At 35.7% G+C, this 18,814-nt stretch overlaps 1 protein-coding gene across 1 annotated transcript in view; it reads left to right on the top strand.

Annotated features, from left to right (window-relative positions):
• The first annotated feature begins 13,632 nt into the window (after positions 1 to 13,632).
• LOC117022404 (transmembrane protease serine 11D-like) overlaps positions 13,633 to 18,814 on the top strand; it is a 46,772-nt gene continuing 41,590 nt past the window's right edge. Inside the window, exon 1 of the mRNA XM_033106445.1 lies at positions 13,633 to 13,702. Within this exon, the coding sequence (XP_032962336.1) occupies positions 13,695 to 13,702 (8 nt within the window). The 5' untranslated portion in view covers positions 13,633 to 13,694. The remainder of the gene's footprint in view (positions 13,703 to 18,814) is intronic.

Raw genomic sequence — 18,814 nt, 5'->3', positions numbered from 1 at the left:
GACTGGACTTGGAGCTGAGCTGTACCCACTACAACTAGATTGACAATGAGTTGGAGCTGGTGGGCCCTGGAGAAACACACTGTTCCCCAATAAAATTAAAACAAACAAACAAAAAAACCATCAGAAGAGTCTGTGTCTTTTAACTACATCTGTTATACATTCATGTATATTGGTATCACTTTTATATTTGGTATAACTTGTGTCACCTTTCTACCATTTGTTTATGTTTTTTTGCTACTTTATTAATTATTGATATTTTATTCCCCAAACACACGCCGATCCCCAGATCAACAGAGACCTCAGTAAACATTCCTAGATCCTTCCTCCCTTAGGGAGAGGTATTCTACACAATGATCTAATCACTGTCTTTTAAACATACTAAGGTTGTTTCTTTTAAAGCATCTAAAAACAAAAGTGAAGAAGAGTTTTTATGCCAATATTTAATGTAATTTTATCTCCCACAATGCGTCCACTTGTCCCTCCTTTCCAGTGAATCCCTCTTTTCTGGAGACCTGGCTTGTGCTGTGGCAGGACACCATGGTCGTTCCAAATAGGGTATTAAAAAGAATACTCACCATGGGAATCCATACCCATAATTTAATACCCATAACTTAATGGGTTCTAAGGCATCTTAAATATAACATTGCATAGCTATAGATACATTTTTCAGAAATTACTACTTTAAAAATATTACCATATGTTCAAGTCAACATATAAGGCATTATCTCTAACTTTAATGTTATAATTAAATTACTTTTATTATACCATCTGCCATCTTTCATGATATTAATGTTACAAAGAATCTTCTAAATATTAGTTTCTTAATACTGAGCAAGAACCATGTCCAAATGCTTGTGAGGTTTTTATACTGTCTTTGATACAACTTTACTATCATTTTTAAATACTAATGCATGGTCTATTATTGTTCAAGAATACTTTTAAAATGAAAACATAGATATAAAAGATATGAGACTGAAAAAAAACCATGTCACACCTAAATTACCCTTAGTCATAATCTAAAAAGAACATGGTTTATAGGAATAAAAAAAGAAAAAGAAAAACCTGCGACTTCTCTGCGTTTTTTTCTGTACAAATTTAAAAAAAGTGAAGATAACTGGCAGTTGGTAGTGCCATACATTCTCATTCCACTTCCAAATGAACAAGACAATATAAGGTACTTTTAATGACTTGTAATAATCACAACAAAATCAATTACTAAAGAAGTATCTCCAGAAAAAAAAAAAAAAGCCTACTCTTGATTATAAGGAATCTACTCAATTACAATGTTCCCAACAACCTGAAAAGTGCTGCTGGCTGAGGTCCTCTGGGTAGGCAAGACAAACCCATATCTGACATAAATATCTATTCCTGAGAAAAACTGGCTGGCTCTTCCAGGATGGGAGATTCAATGTAGTCGACTTGCCACCAAGTGGCCACTTAAGGAATAGTGCCATTCTATGTGTTCAGTGTTCGTCCCTGATGATGATAGCTTGGACATTGAGAGGAAAGGTTAGTTCAATTGGCATTGAGAAGTGAGAGGTCAAGCTGTCAGAGCTATACATGGCCTCCATCTCTCCCACTGTTCATGGCCTGACATTTAAGTTTGCAAATTTGTTGCAACAATGTTGCTAACCTTTTTTGATATCAAAGGGATTATTCATTATGAGTTTGTACCAACTGGACAGTTAACCAAGTTTACTATTTGGAAGTGTTGAAAAGGCTCTGTGAAAAAGTTAGACGACCTGAACATTTTGTCAACAATTCATGGCTCTTGCATCATGACAATGGACCAGCTCACACGGCACTGTCTGTGAGGGAGTTTTTAGCCAGTAAACAAATAACTGTGTTGGAACACCCTTCCCACTCATCTGATCTGCCCCCAATGACTTCTTTCTTTACCCAAAGATAAAGGAAATATTGAAAGGAAGACATTTTGATGACATTCAGGACATCATGGGTAATAGGATGACAGCTCTTATGGCCATTCCAGAAAGAGAGTTCCAAAATTGCTTTGAAGGGTGGACTAGGTGCTGGCATCGGTACTTCGAAGGTGACCATAGTGATATTCAACAGGAGGTATGTAGCACTTTTTCTAGGATGAGTTCGTGAACTTAAGTGTCAGACTTCGTGTAAGATTTATAGATGTGATAACAGGAAGTAAAGGCCATCTAAGATGGACAGGAAGTAAAGTGTTCATCTAAGGATGTTCTATTTTTTTCTACAATTGTAGAACTGTAAGTCATCTGTTGAAAGCAAGGGCCGGGAGTAAGTCATAGAAGACAAATAGTTGGGGAGGGGTAGAGAAGATCTGAAATCGTTTTGTAAACACTAACTAGACACTGACCAGGGAAATCTACCTGCATTGCTGGGCAGTACTGAAGAGCCAGCGAAGACCAACAGTCATACATTTATAAGATTAAAGTTAAAATAGATACAACTTAGAGCAGTTATATATATTCATACTACTGTTGCTATTGGTCAACCAAATAAAAAAATCACTTAAAAGCCTTTTGTAGATAAATAATTTTAATTGAGTTTATCAGCCAGACATTTCAGTTAGTAAAATGATTTAGGGAGTTGTATATTAATATATATTCTATTTGCCATGATTGCTTCTCTGAATGTGGAGGGAAAGTGCAGAAGTCAGATGTGTGTATGTATGCAAGAAGGTGGGAATTACCCTCCATAGAAGAAAATGGCTCTATGTAGCCCAAGGGAGACTGATGTGGAGGGCTTAGGAGAGGCGTAAAGAACACATACTTCTTCCTTTAACAAGTTATAAAGGTACCTATGGCCAAGATGCTTCTTACTATTAGAAACTGTTTTTTTAAAATGACATGTAAAAATCATAAGAAAATAACTGGTTGTCAACATTAAAGCCATCACAGGTTGTGATGAGCTTTGGATTTATTAAACCATGTTTGAATGAACGTTTGGTTCGGCGAAGCCAAATCACGTGTGTGAATCTGGAGAGGAGGGTAGTTCAGAAATATCTGGCGCCATTTTCAAACTATGCCTGCTTTCCCCCTCTCGCCATTGTAACCACTACATGTATACACATACAAACTGCCTTGGGAATTACTGCTGAAGGAATGACTACATTACATATTGTTGAATATGCCAGGTGCTTTATTCTTAAATTCATTTCATTTGATTTGATTGAATTTAATCTTCACAGCATTATGAGAATGGTATTTTAACTCAATTTGTACATGCAAGAAAACTGAGGCTTTTAGAAATAAATAACTTCTAAGAAACTTGATGGGTAGTAAATAGAAGAGCCAAGATTTGATTCTAGGTGTACTCCAACTCCAAAGAGCATACTGTTTGCATTACAACAATTCCTTCTGAATAGACAATATCCTTTGAAACAGTGGGATATACTTATTTCCTTAACTGCAATTACCTACACATAATGGTTCACAAAATTAAATTTGGCCACACTTACAAATCCAATTATTATTCAATTTTAAAATGTACATTTACAATAAATATAAAACTTGTATTTAAATAATATTTTATATCAAATGGTGGGCATATCTTTGCTTTTCAATTATTATAGAAACTCTGAGAGAGGTCACAACAGATTCATCACCAACCATAGCCATATGACTATACTGCCCTGAAATTGATGACTAAACAAACTTCAAATTCAAAGAAAACACTACTGGCCAACACCCTTTTAGATCATCTGCGTTTTGGTTGTTTTTTCCTGCTCATATTATTATGACAGACTCCACTGAATGATTCATATTCCTTTCAAAGCTACATCTATTAATAGACATTTGTGTAATTGGAGATATTCTCTTTACCATGCTGTCTTCCCCTCAGCCTAGGCAGGCAAAAAAACAGTCTCAATAGCTCATACACTGCATGGTTTATATTCCATCAAAATAAATTTTCCCTTTTATTTTCTTGAAGCATGTTCCTTCGAGGTCAGGTTGCCTTAGTTTTGTGAATGTACAACAGGAGGAATAAAACCAAGCCTATGACAGGGAGGAAGAGGATTCTGATACTTTTTGTATGTTATTCTATGTTCCTTATTCTTGCAATGGCTGTCCCTTAAGAATAGAAAAGGTCAAGGCCTATCCTGCCACTCTCTTACGATCTGAAAATTGAGTCATCTTTGGTGTTGGCTAGGATGCAGAGAAAAGGGAACACTCATAAACTGTTGGTGGGATTGTAATTAGTGCAGCCACTATGGAAAACAGTATAGAGTTTCCACAAGAAATTAAAAATAGAACTACCATATGACCCAGCAATTCCACTTCTGGGTATTCATCCAAAGAAATACAAAACACTAATTTGAAAAGATATGTGCACCTCTATGTTCATTACAGCATTATTTACAATGTCAAGATATGGAAACAACTTAACTGTCCATTGATAGACTAATGGATAAAGAAGTTGTGGTACATATATACAATGGAATATTACTCAGTCATAAAAAAAAATGAAACCTTGTCATTTGTGACAACCTCGATGGACCTAGAGGGTATTATGCTAAGTGAAATAAGCCAGACAGAAAAATATAAATACAATGTGATTTCATTTATTTGTGGAACTAAAATAAAACCAAACAAAATAAATGAATAAACAACACAGAAACAAAGTCACAGATACAGAGAACAAATTGATAGTTGTCAGATAGGAGGGGTGTTGAAGGATGAGTAAAGAAGGTGAGGTTAAGACGTATAAATTCTCAGTTATAAAGATGGTCATGGGGATGTAAAGTACAGCACAGGGAATGTAGTCAAGAAGACTGTAATAACTATGTATGGTGTCAAATGCGTACTAGACTAACCATGGCGATCACTTTCTAAGTTATATAAATGTCTAATCACTATGTTGTACACCTGAAAGTAATATAATATTGAATGTCAACTGTAATTCAAAAATACATCTTGTATTGCAGAATTGTACACCTGAAACCTATGTAACTTTACTAACAATTGTAACCCCCATAAACTTTAATTTAATTTATTATTTTTTTAAAGAATCAACATCTTTTGAACTAGTCCCTGTTGCAAGCAAATCCTTTGCCTCACAAACCATAATTTCATGCTCCACTTCTCTCTCTGTGTTGAGCTCATCACAGATGAGCAGGAAGTCACTTTCAGACCAAATGCAGTTTTCCCCATGCCACTCCCCTGACTAATTCCCAAGTTCTGTTGTGAATAATGATGGCGTACTGGGATTTACATTATTACATTCACTTATTGGACATAAAAACAATATGTGTTGACTAAGTACTGAGTCATGAAAAAGGCCTTTGTTGAGTACTCCAGGAAATACAAAGATGGAGGAGAAAGAGTAGTTATTGTGTATAGGACAATGTGTAGTTGGGGGAAAGTACTGTCAACAAAAACCAGAAGACAATACTGCACATCCTTTAAAAAATTACTAAAACAAAAGCACATTTTTAAAAAATTTATTGGGGTGACAATTGTTAGTAAAATTACATAGATTTCAGGTGTACAATTCTGTATTACATCACTTATAAATCCCATTGTGTGTTCACCACCCAGAGTCAGTTCTCCTGCCATCACCATATATTTGAACCCCTTTACCCTCATCTCCCACCCCCCACGCCCCTTACCCTCTGGTAACCACTAAACTATTGTCTGTGTCTATGAGTTTTTGTTTTTCATTTGTTTGTCTTGTTCTTTTGTTGTTTTTGGTTTATATACCACATATCAGTGAAATCATATGGTTCTCTGCTTTTTCTGTCTGACTTATTTCGCTTAATATTATACTCTCAAGATCCATACATGTTGTCACAAATGTTCCTATATCATCTTTTCTTACTGACGAATAGTATTCCATTGTGTATATATACCACAACTTCTTTATCCATTCATCTATCGAAGGACATTTTGGTTGTTTCCATGTCTTGGCACCGTAAACAAAGCTGCAATGAACATTGGAGCACACTTGTCTTGATAGATAAATGTTTTCAGATTTTTTGGGTAGATACCCAGGAGGAAGGATTGCTGGGTCATATGGTAATTCTGTTCGTAATTTTTTGAGGAACCTCCACACTGCCTTCCATAGTGTCTGCACCAATCTGCATTCCCACCAATAGTGTATGAGGGTTCCTTTTTCTCCACAGCCTCTCCAACACTTGTTACTATTTGTCTTGTTGATGATAGCCATTCTGACTGGGGTGAGGTGATATCTCATTGTGGTTTTTATTTGCATTTCTCTGATGATTAGTGATGTTGAGCATTTTTTCATGTCTATTTGCCATTTGTATGTCCTCTTTGGAGAAATGTCTCTTCAGGTCCTCTACCCATTTTTCAATTGGGTTGTTTGTTTTTTTGTTGTTGAGTTTCATGAATTCCTTGTATATTTTGGATATTAGCCCCTTATCGGAGGCATTGTTTGCAAACACCTTCTCCCATTCAGTTGGTTGCCTCTTTATTTTGTCGATGGTTTCTTTTGCTGTGCAGAAGCTTTTAAGTTTCATATAGTCCCATTCGTTTATTTTAGCTTTTACTTCCATTGCCTTGGGAGTCAAATTCATAAAATGCTCTTTGAACCCAAGGTCCATAAGTTAGTACCTATGTTTTCTTCTATGCAGTTTATTGTGTCAGGTCTTTTGCTTAAGTCTTTGATCCATTTTGAATTAATTTTGGTACATGGTGACAGATAGCAGTCCAGTTTCATTCTTTTGCACATGGCTATCCAATTCTCCCAGCACCATTTATTGAAGAGGCTGTCTGTCCTCCATTGTATGTTTTTAGCTTCTTTGTCAAAAATTATCTGTCCATATTTATGTGGTTTTATTTCTGGGTTCTCAATTCTATTCCATTGATCTATGTGTCTGTTTTTCTGCCAATACCATTGCTGTTTTGATTACTGTAGCCCTGTAGTACAAGCTAAAGTCAGGGAGTGTGATACCTCCAGTATTGTTCTTTTTTCTTAAGATTGCTTTGGCTATTCAGGGTCTTTTGTGGTTCCAAACAAATCTGATGATTTTTTTTGTTCTATTTCTTTAAAAAATGCCATTGGGATTTTGATGGGGATTGCATTAAATCTGTATATTGTTTTGGGTAATATAGCCATTTTAACTATGTTGATTCTTCCAATCCATGAGCATGGAATGTCTTTCCATTTTTTGTGTCTTCAATTTCTTTAAAAAATGTCCTATAGTTTTCAGCATATAGGTCCTTCACATCTTTGGTTAAGTTTATTCCTAGGTATTTTATTCTTTTTGCTGCGACTGCAAAAGGAATTATTTTTTGTTTTTCTGTTTTTGAGATTTCATTGTTAGTATATAGGAATGCAATGGACTTTTGTACGTTGATTTTGTAGCCAGCAACTTGACTGTATTCGTTGATTGTTTCTACTAGCTTTTTGGTGGAGTCTTTAGAGTTTTCTATATATAGCATCATGTCATCTGCAACGAGTGATAATTTAACTTCTTCATTCCCAATTTGGATGCCTTTTATTTCTTTCTCTTGCCTGATTGCTCTTCCAACACTACGTTGAAAAGCAGAGGTGATAGGGGACAGCCATGTCGTGTCCTGAACGTAGAGCAAAGGACTTCAGTTTTTCACCATTAATTATGAGAATAGCTGAGGGTTTGTCATATATGGCCTTTATTATGTTAAGGTATTTTCCTTCTATACCTATCTTATTAAGTGTTTTAATCATAAATGGATGTTGTATCTTGTCAAATGCTTTTTCTGCATCAATTGATATAATCATATGATTTTTGTCCTTTATTTTGTTCATGTGATGTATCACATTGATGGATTTGCGGATGTTGAACCATCCTTGTGCCCTGGGGATGAACCCCACTTGGTCGTGATGAATAATCTTTTTAATGCATTGTTGTATCGAATTTGCTGGAATTTTGTTTATTATTTTGCGTCTGTATTCATCAGAGATATTGGTCTGTAGTTTTCTTTTTTTGTGTTGCCCTTACCAGGTTTTGGTATCAGGGTAATAATGTTGGCCTCATAAAATGAGTTAGGGAGTACGGCCTCTTCAGTTTTTTGGAAGAGTTTGAACAGGATTGGTATTAGATCCTCTTTGAAGGTTTGGTAGAATTCACTAGTGAAGCCATCTGGTCCTGGCCTTTTGCTTTTGGGAAGGTTTTGGATGACTGATTCAATTCCGTTACTGGTGATCGGTCTGTTTAGATTTTCCAGTTCTTCATGGGTCAGCCTTGGAAGGCTATATGTTTCTAAGAACTTGTCCATTTCTTCTAGGTTATTGAATTTGGTGGCATATAGTCCTTCATAGTATTCTTGGATGATCCTTTGTATTTCTGTGGTGTCCGTGATAACTTCCCTTTTTTCATTTCTGATTTTGTTAATTAGTGTCTTCTCTCTTTTTATCTTAGTGAGTCTAGCCATGGGTTTGTCAATTTTGTTAATCTTTTCAAAGAACCAGCTCTTTGTCACATTAATTTTTTTCTATTGTCTTTTTGTTCTCTATTTCATTTAGTTCTGCTCTGATTTTTGTTATTTCCTTTCTTCTGCTGACCTTCGGTTTCACTTGTTCTTCTTTTTCTAGTTCTTTAAGGTGTAACATGAGGTTATTTATTTGAGATTTTTCTTGTTTCTTGAGACAGGCCTGTAATGATATAAATTTCCCTCTTAAAACTGCTTTCGCTGCATCCCAAAAATTTTGGTAGGATGTATTTTCATTGTCATTTGTTTCTATGTATCTTTTGATCTCTCCTCTAATTTCTTCTTTGACCCAGTCGTTCTTTAAAAGTATGTTGTTTAATCTCCGTGTATTTGTGGTTTTTCCTGCTTTCTTTTTGCAGTTGATATCCAATTTCAAAGCCTTGTGATCAGAGAATATGCTTGGTATGATTTCAATCTTCTTAACTTTGCTAAGGCTGATTTTATGTCCCAATATATGGTCTATTCTTGAGAATGTTCCATGTACACTAGAAAAGAATGTATAGTCTGATGTGTTAGGATGAAGTGCTCTATATATGTCAATTATGTCCATTTCATCTAAAACTGTGTCATTTAGGGCTGATATTTCGTTATTTATTTTCTGTTTGGATGATCTATCCATAGATGTCAATGATGTATTTAAGTCCCCTAGTACAATTGTGTTTTGGTCAATTTCTCCCTTTAATTCTGTTAGTAGTTGTTTGGTATATTTCAGTGCTCCCTAATTGGGGGCATAAATATTGATGACTGTTATGTCTTCTTGTTGTATAGTCCTCTTTACCATTATGAAATGTCCATCTTTGTCTCTTGTTATCTTTTTCAACCTGAAGTCTGTTTCATCTGATATCATTATGGCTACACCTGATTTTCTCTGGGTACCATTTGCTTGGAGTGTCAATTTCCACCCTTTCACTTTGAGTCTATGTTTGTCCTTGTAGCTGAGATGTGTCTCTTGAAGGCAGCATATGGTTGGGTTTAGTTTTTTGATCCAATCTGCTACTCTGTGCCTCCTTATTGGTGAGTTCAGTCCACTTACATTTAAGGTGATTATTGATATGTGAGGATTTCCTATCATTCTATCTTTAGTTTTCTGGTAAGGCTGTGTCTCCATTGTTTCTTTGCCTTTTTGTTGTTGTCTATCATTTCTGTGTGGTGGTATTCTATGATGTTTCCCTCTGTTTCTTCTTTTATTACAGTATATATTTCAGTTCTGGATTTTTCTTGAGTGGTTACTCTTAAGTAAAAGAAAATTTGATATTTAGAGTATTCCATTTTCTTTAGCATGCTTACTTTCTCCATTCCCATATTCCAGTTCAGGCCTTTACTCTCCCCCTTTTTATGTTTTGATTGCCACAAATTGCCCCTGTTGATGGTGGTCGAATAGCCTCTTTTAGTATTTCTTGTAGTGCAGGTCATGTATTAGAAAATTCCCTTAGCTTCTGTATGTCTGGAAAGGTCTTTATTCCTCCTTCATATCTAAAGGATATCTTTGCTGGATACATTATTCTTGGCTCATAATTTCTCTCTTTCAATAGTTTGAATATTTGGTTCCACTGCCTCCTGGCTTGTAGAGTTTCTGCTGAAAAAAATCTGATGATAATCTAATGGGCTTTCCTTTGTAGGTTACCGTCTTCTTTTCCCTGGCTGCCTTGAGGATTCTTTCTTTGTCGTTGACTTTAGATAGCTTCAGTACAATGTGCCTTGGAGAAGGCCTGTTGGGATTGAGGTAATTAGGTGTTCTATTTGCTTCTTGGATTCGAGGATCCAGTTCTGTCCACAAGTTTGGGAAGTTCTCATCGACAATTTGTTTGAATATATTCTCTGTTCCCTTCTCTCTTTCTTCTCATTCTGGTATGCCCATTATTTTTATATTGCTCTTTCTGATGGAGTCAGAAAGTTCTTGTAGAGTTCTTTCATTTATTTTGAGTCTCAAGTCTTTTTCTTCTTCCATCTGTGTAATTTCCAGGTTTCTATCTTCGATGTCACTGATTCTTTCCACCATCTGGTCAACTCTACTACCTAAGCTGGTTATTTCATTCTTAAATTCTTCTATTGAGTTCTTAATCTCCAGAAGTTCTATTTGGTTCTTTTTTAAAATTTCAGTCTCTTTCATAAAATGCTCATGTTGTTCTTTGATTGTGTTTCTGAGTTCATTAAACTGCCTTTCTGTGTTTTCTTGCATTTCGTTGAGTTTTTTCAGCACTGCAATCTTGAATTCTCTGTCATTTAAATCACATATCTTTAAGTTCCTTTTCTGGAGACTTTTCACTTTCTTTCTGAGCTGTCTTCTTGCCTTGGTTATTCATGGAATTACTGATTTATTATTTCTCTTCCTAGACATCTACAGGAGTGGCTTCTGCAACAGGTTGATAGGAAGAGGTCTTTCTTTTGTTTTCCAGTACTTGTTGGTAGAATGTTTTATTTTCTCTCCGACTGCAGCCTTTTTTTTCTCTCTCACATGGTAGTGCTATGTTTTCTCTGCACTATTCCAGCTTCTCACACAATGGGGGGATTCCCTGGGAGACAGGTTTCTCCTCTGTTAATAGTTCACCTGGGTCACAGGGCGCAGTGTCCGTGTGCGTATGCGGAGAGCTTTTGAAGTTCCAAAGCTCTTCCTGCACCAGATTCAGAGCCCGTATATTTCAGCAGAGATCCGCCCAGAACTCCTGCAGAGATCTGCCCAGATAGGTGGGGCCAGGGGCGGGGTGAGTTGTGAGAGGTGGCCCAGAGCAATGGCGGCACCCACCAACACAGCTGGTCCTGCTTCCACAGCTCCATCCCCTTTGCCAGAACTAGTTGGGCTACAGAACTGTGTCTGCGGTCCAGTTCTCAGAACAGCAAATATTCTGTTCTTTTGATCTGACACTGCTACTGTTCCACTTCTAGCACCAGGCAGGTGGGGGTGGGGCGAGCTCTGGGAGGGTAGGGAGGGGGCGGCTAGTCTCAGTGCCTAAGGCTTCCGTTCTCTGCTCTGCAGTGAGGGCTTAAACCACCGTTTTCAGCCTTCTTCCCTCAGTCTTTGCTCCGAGGTCTCTGCTGTGAGCGTTGGGTTCAGCCGTGTTATATGCTGCCCCCTCAGCCCTGTGGGCCATAAGCGGAGCCCTAGCAGCGCGAGTTCTTCCCTCTCCTGCAGCTGCGGTAGTTCTGGGATACAGCGAGCTCGGAGCACTGAGCTAGGTCTGCGTCCTGCGCCCGCCCGCGTGGCTCCGTCTCTGCACTTCTCCCTTCCCACCTCCCCAGCTTGCGCAATTCGCCCACCTTTAGGTGAATTCAGTAGTGGGCCTCTTCATCTTGCCTGTCTGCTGTGCAGGGAGTCCTTTGTGGAGTTATTGTTGTTCGATTAGTTGTAAATTCCAGGGGAGCTTTACAGAGGCTCACCTCATGCCACCATTTTGATGACTACCAAAAGTACAGTTTTAAAAAGCCATTAAAATATTTAAGTAATTGGTTCCAATAAATTTTTTTATTTTCATTTATTTCAAGAAAAAACTTGAGCATTGGGCTGAAAAACTATATTTCTGAAGGTTGTCATTGAAATAATCATCAACAATAAAAAAAAAAAAAACTATTTCATATTAGGAGATGGTTTCAGTATTTTATGATGAATCTATCCGGAGTAACATGATTCACCCTTTAAAATGCAACCATTAAAATTGCTACTAATTTATGAATGTATGTACTATATTTGCAAATTTTCTGTAAATTTGACATTATGTCAAAATAAAAAAGTTATAAGACACTTTTTATGCAGCTACTTGATACATATGTAGCTACTAGAAATAATATATACATCTACTAGAAATAAAAGTTAGTAACACATGTACATGTTTATAAAATAACATGAAGTATAAAAAGCGTAGTACAAAGTTATACATTATGGTATAACTGTGTGAAAAAGACCTGTACATATGAGAAGTACTTAAATGTTAACATTGAAATGAAAATGATTTAGTTAACTGTGTTCAAAAGTTTTAAAAATAATATTTCATTCTTTTTACTAAAAAATACAAACAAAAGAAAACAAAACAACACAGAAAAGCACCATAAAATCAGGCATGAGATATAGGATCTGATGAAAATATTATAATAGAAAGACAGAGAGGAGCCCACTCATTCATGTCCCTATTGCCTGGTTTGCATTTTATATTTAAAAAATGTAGAAGTAAGTAAACACTTCTCCAGTTTCAGTCTGGATTGAATTTATTAGCCATCAGCTTTCAGTGATTTACAAAATAAAGTCATAGAATTTTAGAGTTGAAAATCTTCTCTAAGGCTACCTGATTCAGCTTCTTGTTTTCTCTGATGATAAATGAGACTCATAGAGGAAAAAGTGATTTTTTTTCCCCTTAGGTTACACAATGAGTTGCTGAAAAAGCTGAGACTAGAACTCAAGTTTTAACACACAGTCTATTCTATTACACATTCTAATTTTCAGCCTTCATTATTTCCCACATAGTAACTCCAGCATAACCTTCCAAATTTATCTCCTACTTCCTTCCAACACATTAGACAAGAATGTTTTTTCTCACTTCCACACTACTGTAGCCTATATAATTTCCTAGACTCTGCTCCTTTCCTGGAAACACCACCAGACATTCCATCCTTACCCTCACCCTTTTCATACTCTACTATGCTCTACTGTCCACTCATCTATTAATAGTGAGTTAGATATTTTTTTAAAAAACATACTTAGAAAAATACAAAGTGAATTTTAGTTCCAACTATTCTGCTTGCTTATCCTACAACTTTGTACACCTACTCAATTACTTCTCTGAATCTGTGTTTTATATACTATAAAGAATAACAATACTTTACCACAGAGAAGTAACAACTCAAAGGTAGTACTACTCATTAATGTATGGTAAGTATTTTCTGATAGTCCTTGGCTTGCTGTAGCAAAGAATGAGGTGTGTGAAAACATAATAATACGGGCAAGTGTCACATCTTCTTTAAATGAAAAATAATGAGTCTACAGCATGTTGGAGTAGTTGCAAACTTTCACAGAATACCTGTCACCTGTTATTGAGTTTAATCACAGTTTACCAGAATAAAGTGAAATCACCTTGTCTATTTTGGATTATGTTCTACAAATCATACTGTGGGTTCAAGCTGATTCCTTCAGACTTGTTTAACAAGTTAGATAATAATCACATGGGATTTCCTCCTCTGTCTTTAGCTCTTTCATGGGTTACACATAATACATGAGCGTCATTCATTTGAGTGGAAATCTCAGAGCAGGAGAGAAAAAGAACCTCTTCATTATTCAGGACCAAAATGTATAGGTAAGTGTTATTTTTGCTTCTGTAGTTTTAGAAGGTTTACTATATCTTAGAACTTGTGAAATACATACAGAAGCTTAAGAAATTTTGGCTGTGTCAAGCTACTTTTCTGAAAACGTCATTAAAACTCTTAGATATTTTTAGATAATATGCTCGATATTGTTTAAATAAGGTGCTTGGCTGCTTGACTGAATTTTTTACAAAATATGAAAACCTACAGAGATGGCTTAGCGTTATGACAATGTATCTTTAAATAAGGAAGTGTTTTTGGTTCCTCATGTTTAACTTTTCAAAAAGTGATATGTGGACTTTAAAAATGAAATCAGTGAAAAAATTCTTCTGTTGTTTTAAATTAATTTTTAGAATTCTGTATTTTAACTCCCATCAGGTTATTATTACTAGCTATTAAATATGCAATGAATCCTGAAGTTCTCTTTAAGAAAGTAAAAAGACATTATTTGTCTACTTTTTATATACTTATTATATCATTATTTTCAAGTAAATTCTTATTGATACTTAAGAAAAAATAGTATTTGTCTAGTTTTGTTCTAAGTTAACAAATATTTATTTTCTTGTACTTTCACATAAAAAAACAAGTTGTAGCATAATCTGGATTCTGATAGTACAATCTCAAAATCATTATATAATTTGATGAGTTTGTGTGTACCTCATAAGTACACATATTGCTCATTTTGTTTTTCCATGACACAGAAAAATATGATTCTGATAAGTCATTTTAAAAGGGGAATAAATAAAAGCATGGACATTGTGTTGACTATGTTAAGTATATGAGTTTTCTAAAGTTTGGTACATTTAAAGTGACATCAAAACTCAAATCACTTTAATAATAAAATATATGTACAGGGGATTAAGAACTACAAACTGCCAGTCATAGAAGTAGTCACAGGGATGTAAAGTACAGCAAAGGGAATATAGTCAATAATATTGTAATAACTAGGCATGGTACCAAATGGGTACCAGACTTACCATGATGATCACTTTCTAAGGTATACAAATGTCTAGTCACTATGTTGTACACATGATGCTAATATAATATTGTTGTCATGTATAATCTAAAGATAATTTTAAAGATAAGTGTACAATAATGTGCATTTGAATATATATATGAGTAAAAAATGAATAGCTGTCTAAGTTTCCAATAATAAGCAATTAACAGTAACATAAAGAAAATAATATTATTTCATATTCATGCAATGGATATGACAAATTCATTTAAATAAGTTAAAATCTGTGAAGTAATTTATATACTATGTCTGTTCTCATTTTATGTAAAAAAAATCACAAAAATGTGTTTACTCATCAACTATCACTTTGTAAAGCTGTACATATGTAAAAGTGTAATGAGGACTAAAAAACATGAATTATTTTTTGTTGTATTTAATTTAAGTGGTGAGCTTATGAATTATATTTTTCTCATTATTCATAAACTTTTTATAACACTGTAATATACAAGGTCAGAAAATTAAGTCTGTGAACTTGCCACTGTGCGCTTACATTGGTAGCACTGTACAAACAGCTTAGTAACATTTCATAACCTTGGTATATCAGTATTTCACAGCTGTGTTCCTGTTGATATGTGGTGGCATCTTGCTGAGTGGCGTTAATTATTGTTGTTGCGTATTTTTGTGTGCCATTGCGAGAATGTCTGAACTTAAATTAGAGCAACGATCAAACATTAAATTTCTTTTTAAACTTGGAAAGAGTGGAAGTGCTATCAGGGACATGTTAGTCCAAGTTTATGGGAATAATACCATGAAGAAAACGGCAGTGTACAAATGGATTAAACATTTTTCTGAGGGGAGAGAATGGGTCACTGATGTAGAGAGGTCAGGGTGGCCAGTAATGAGCAGAACTGATGAAAACATTGCAAAAAAATCATCAAATTGTGAGTCAAAATCATCGACTGACTGTGAGAAGCATAGCAGTCCAATTAAACATCAATAGAGAAGCAGGAAAATCTGAAATGAAAATCTTGGCATGAGAAAGGTGTGTGCAAAAATGGTCCCGAAGGAGCTCACTGATGAACAAAAGCAAAGGAGAATTGAAGTTTGGCAAGACCTTTTGGAGAGGCAAGATGATGTTTTGGGCCATGTTATCACTGGTGATGAACCATGGGTGTACCAATACAACCCTGAAACAAAGTGCACAGTGGAAGTCTGCCAATTCTCCACAACCAAAAAACTTCCATCAGTACCAATCAAGAGTCAAAACAATTTTGCTAACCATTTTTAAAAGTAGAGGATTATTTGTTATGAATTTGTACCAACTGGACAAACAGTTAACCAAGTTTACTATTTGGAAGTGCTGAAAAGGCTGCGTGAAAAAGATGAAAACGACTTGAACTTTTCACCAACAATTCATGGCTCTTGCATCACGACAATGCACCAGCTCACACAGCACTGTCCACAAGGGAGTTTTTTATACAGCAAACAAATAACTATTGGAACACTCTCCCTACTCACCTGATCTGGCCCCCAATGACTTCTTTCTTTACCCAAAGATAAAGGAAATATTGAAAGGAGATATTCTGATGATATTCAAGACATCAGGGGTAATACAATGACAGCTCTGATGGACATTCCAAAAAAAGAGTTCCAAAATTGCTTTGAAGGGCAGACTCGGCACTGGTGTTATTGCACAGCTTCCCCAGGGGAGTACTTCAAAGTTGACTGTAGTGATATTCATCAATGAGGTATGTAGCACTTTTTCTAGGATGAGTTCGTGAACTCAATTGTCAGACCTCATATGTCATATTCTAAATCCTTCATTGTCATTTCAACAATTTTCATAGGATCGTCACTAGGAGTAGTTTCCATCTCAAGAAACCACTTTCTCTGCTCATCTATAAGAAGCAACTCCTCATCCATTAAAGTTTTATTATGAGATTGTAGCAATTCAGTCACATATTCAGGCTCTACTTCTAATTCTACATATCTTGCTATTTCCATCACATCTGCAGTTAGTTCCTCCACTGAAGTCTTGAACCCCTCAAAGTCATCCATGAGGGATGGAATCAACTTCTTCCAAACTCCTGTTAATGTTGATATTTTAACCTCTTTCCATGACTTATGAGCATTCTTAATGGCATCTAGAATGGTGAATTCTTTCCATAAGTTTTCAATTTACTTTGCCCCAATCAACTAGAGATATCATTACCATACATTGTCAATGAATGTATGAAATATTTTGAAATGAATTTTTTTTTCTAAGCAGTTATCAACAGTGGGCTTAAAATTTTCAGTAAATCATTTTTAAACAGATGTATTGTCATCAATCCTTTGTTTTTCCATTCATAGAGCACAGGGAGAGTAGATTTCACATAAGTCTTAAGGGCCCTGATTTTCAAAATGGTAAACGAGATTCAACTTAAAGTCACCAGCTGCATTAGCCCCTAATAAGAAAGTTATTTGAAGATTTAAAGTCAGGCATGACATATAGGACTAGTATGTCATGGGAATATTTTTATAAAAATGGAAAAAAATTGAGTAAACAGATACATTTATTCAGGAGACAAAAAGGAATCCCTTTTGTGCATGGGTATTTGGGCCCATGTTAGAAGCCACTGTAATGTTCAGAGTAGACAGGGCCTCACTTCCATCACCTAATCCATTCTCTCACTTATAGATTCACTTAAAGAACCATTGAAAACTTTTGGTGCAGTAGAGAACTAATTACAATCAGTCCCTGCCTTCATTTATCTGACTGATCAAGCAATGACATAGGGCCCTGTGCCAGACATTATTCTAGTTGTTTTATTAAATTTTGAACTCATTTATCCTCATAATAACTTGGAGGTAGGTTCTATTGTTACCACCATTTTGCTGATAAGGAAATTGATAAGTTAGGTGATTTCCCAGGTTCACATAACAGGTAAATGGCAAAAGTGGAATTCAAACCCAGTTTAGTCCAGCTTCAGAGTCTGTGCTCTCAACTGCTGCCTCTCTCATGGAGCTTACAGTCTACTGCGGAGAGGAGGCGTGTGGGGATGGGGAGACAAATAAGGAACGTGGAAGCAGACAGAGCCTCTTAAGGAACAATGGGTTTGCACAAATTGAGAGTATGGAGTAGAGGTGAGAGAACCTTCCTAACAGGGCAGTCTTGGAAGTGAGAAGGAGCCATCTTGGAAGTGAGAAAAGAACAGTGTGATGGTTATAAGCAAATTCACTGATTCTTCATTTAATGACAAAGGAGAAAACTGAGGTTCAGAGATGTGATTTGTCTTGTGTCAAACAGCTTTTCTGATCACTTCAACAGTTTTACCCTACTCTGCATACTGCTTCCCAAAATAAGAGATATGTCTGCAGCATTTTTCCTGAGCTCTGAGGAATACATTCTGTTGTTGTAGGTCTCAAAAATATTAGTATCAGAGACCTTGGAACTCTGCTCATTTCATTGGGATGCAAAATCATGCTGGAAAAAATGATACTGAGAATCTCATATCTTTCCTCTGCTTCGTAGACAATCTGGGCAAGAAGCCACTAGGATTAAATTCAGAAGTGGTTGAGTGCAAGATGTTGTTTTTAAAAATATATTAATGCAACTAAATATTACTCAAGAGCATTTAAAACAACTAACCTTGGGTTTGGTCCATGATTCATTAAAAGCCACTTTTTTCCCATGAAAACAATTATCATTTAATGGATATAGTTAAATAGAACTAACCATAATGAATACATATGGGATTCTGATTCCAGTCTCCACTCCTACCCTCTAACTTACTAGTAATAACCCTCAACTAGTTGCACTGAGAGAATAGTTCCAAGAAATTTCTGGATTCTCTATCATGCCTGCTAACTTTTAGTTTGTGCTAAAATGTCTTTCTTGCTTTAGACCCTTTACTAATGATTTCTACTTTTTTAACTTATACATTTAATTACATTTTTTCTTTCTTCTACTCCATCATGTACAACACCTCTTTTACCACCTCTCTTCTTCCCTACCTACATAAACAATGTTAACAACCTGGCATATAGCCTTCCATATAAATTAAGCAGGATTGCTGCCTTGGTAATTGTCAGAATCTTTTTATATTTGGACTTGTATATCACAATCAAATCAACATTGGAGGATGAACACATTTGGGGAAAAAAAAAG

This window comes from Rhinolophus ferrumequinum, chromosome 5, assembly GCF_004115265.2.
Source record: "Rhinolophus ferrumequinum isolate MPI-CBG mRhiFer1 chromosome 5, mRhiFer1_v1.p, whole genome shotgun sequence".
Taxonomy (NCBI): Eukaryota; Metazoa; Chordata; class Mammalia; order Chiroptera; family Rhinolophidae; genus Rhinolophus; species Rhinolophus ferrumequinum.
This window is presented reverse-complemented; position numbering and strand designations above follow the sequence as displayed.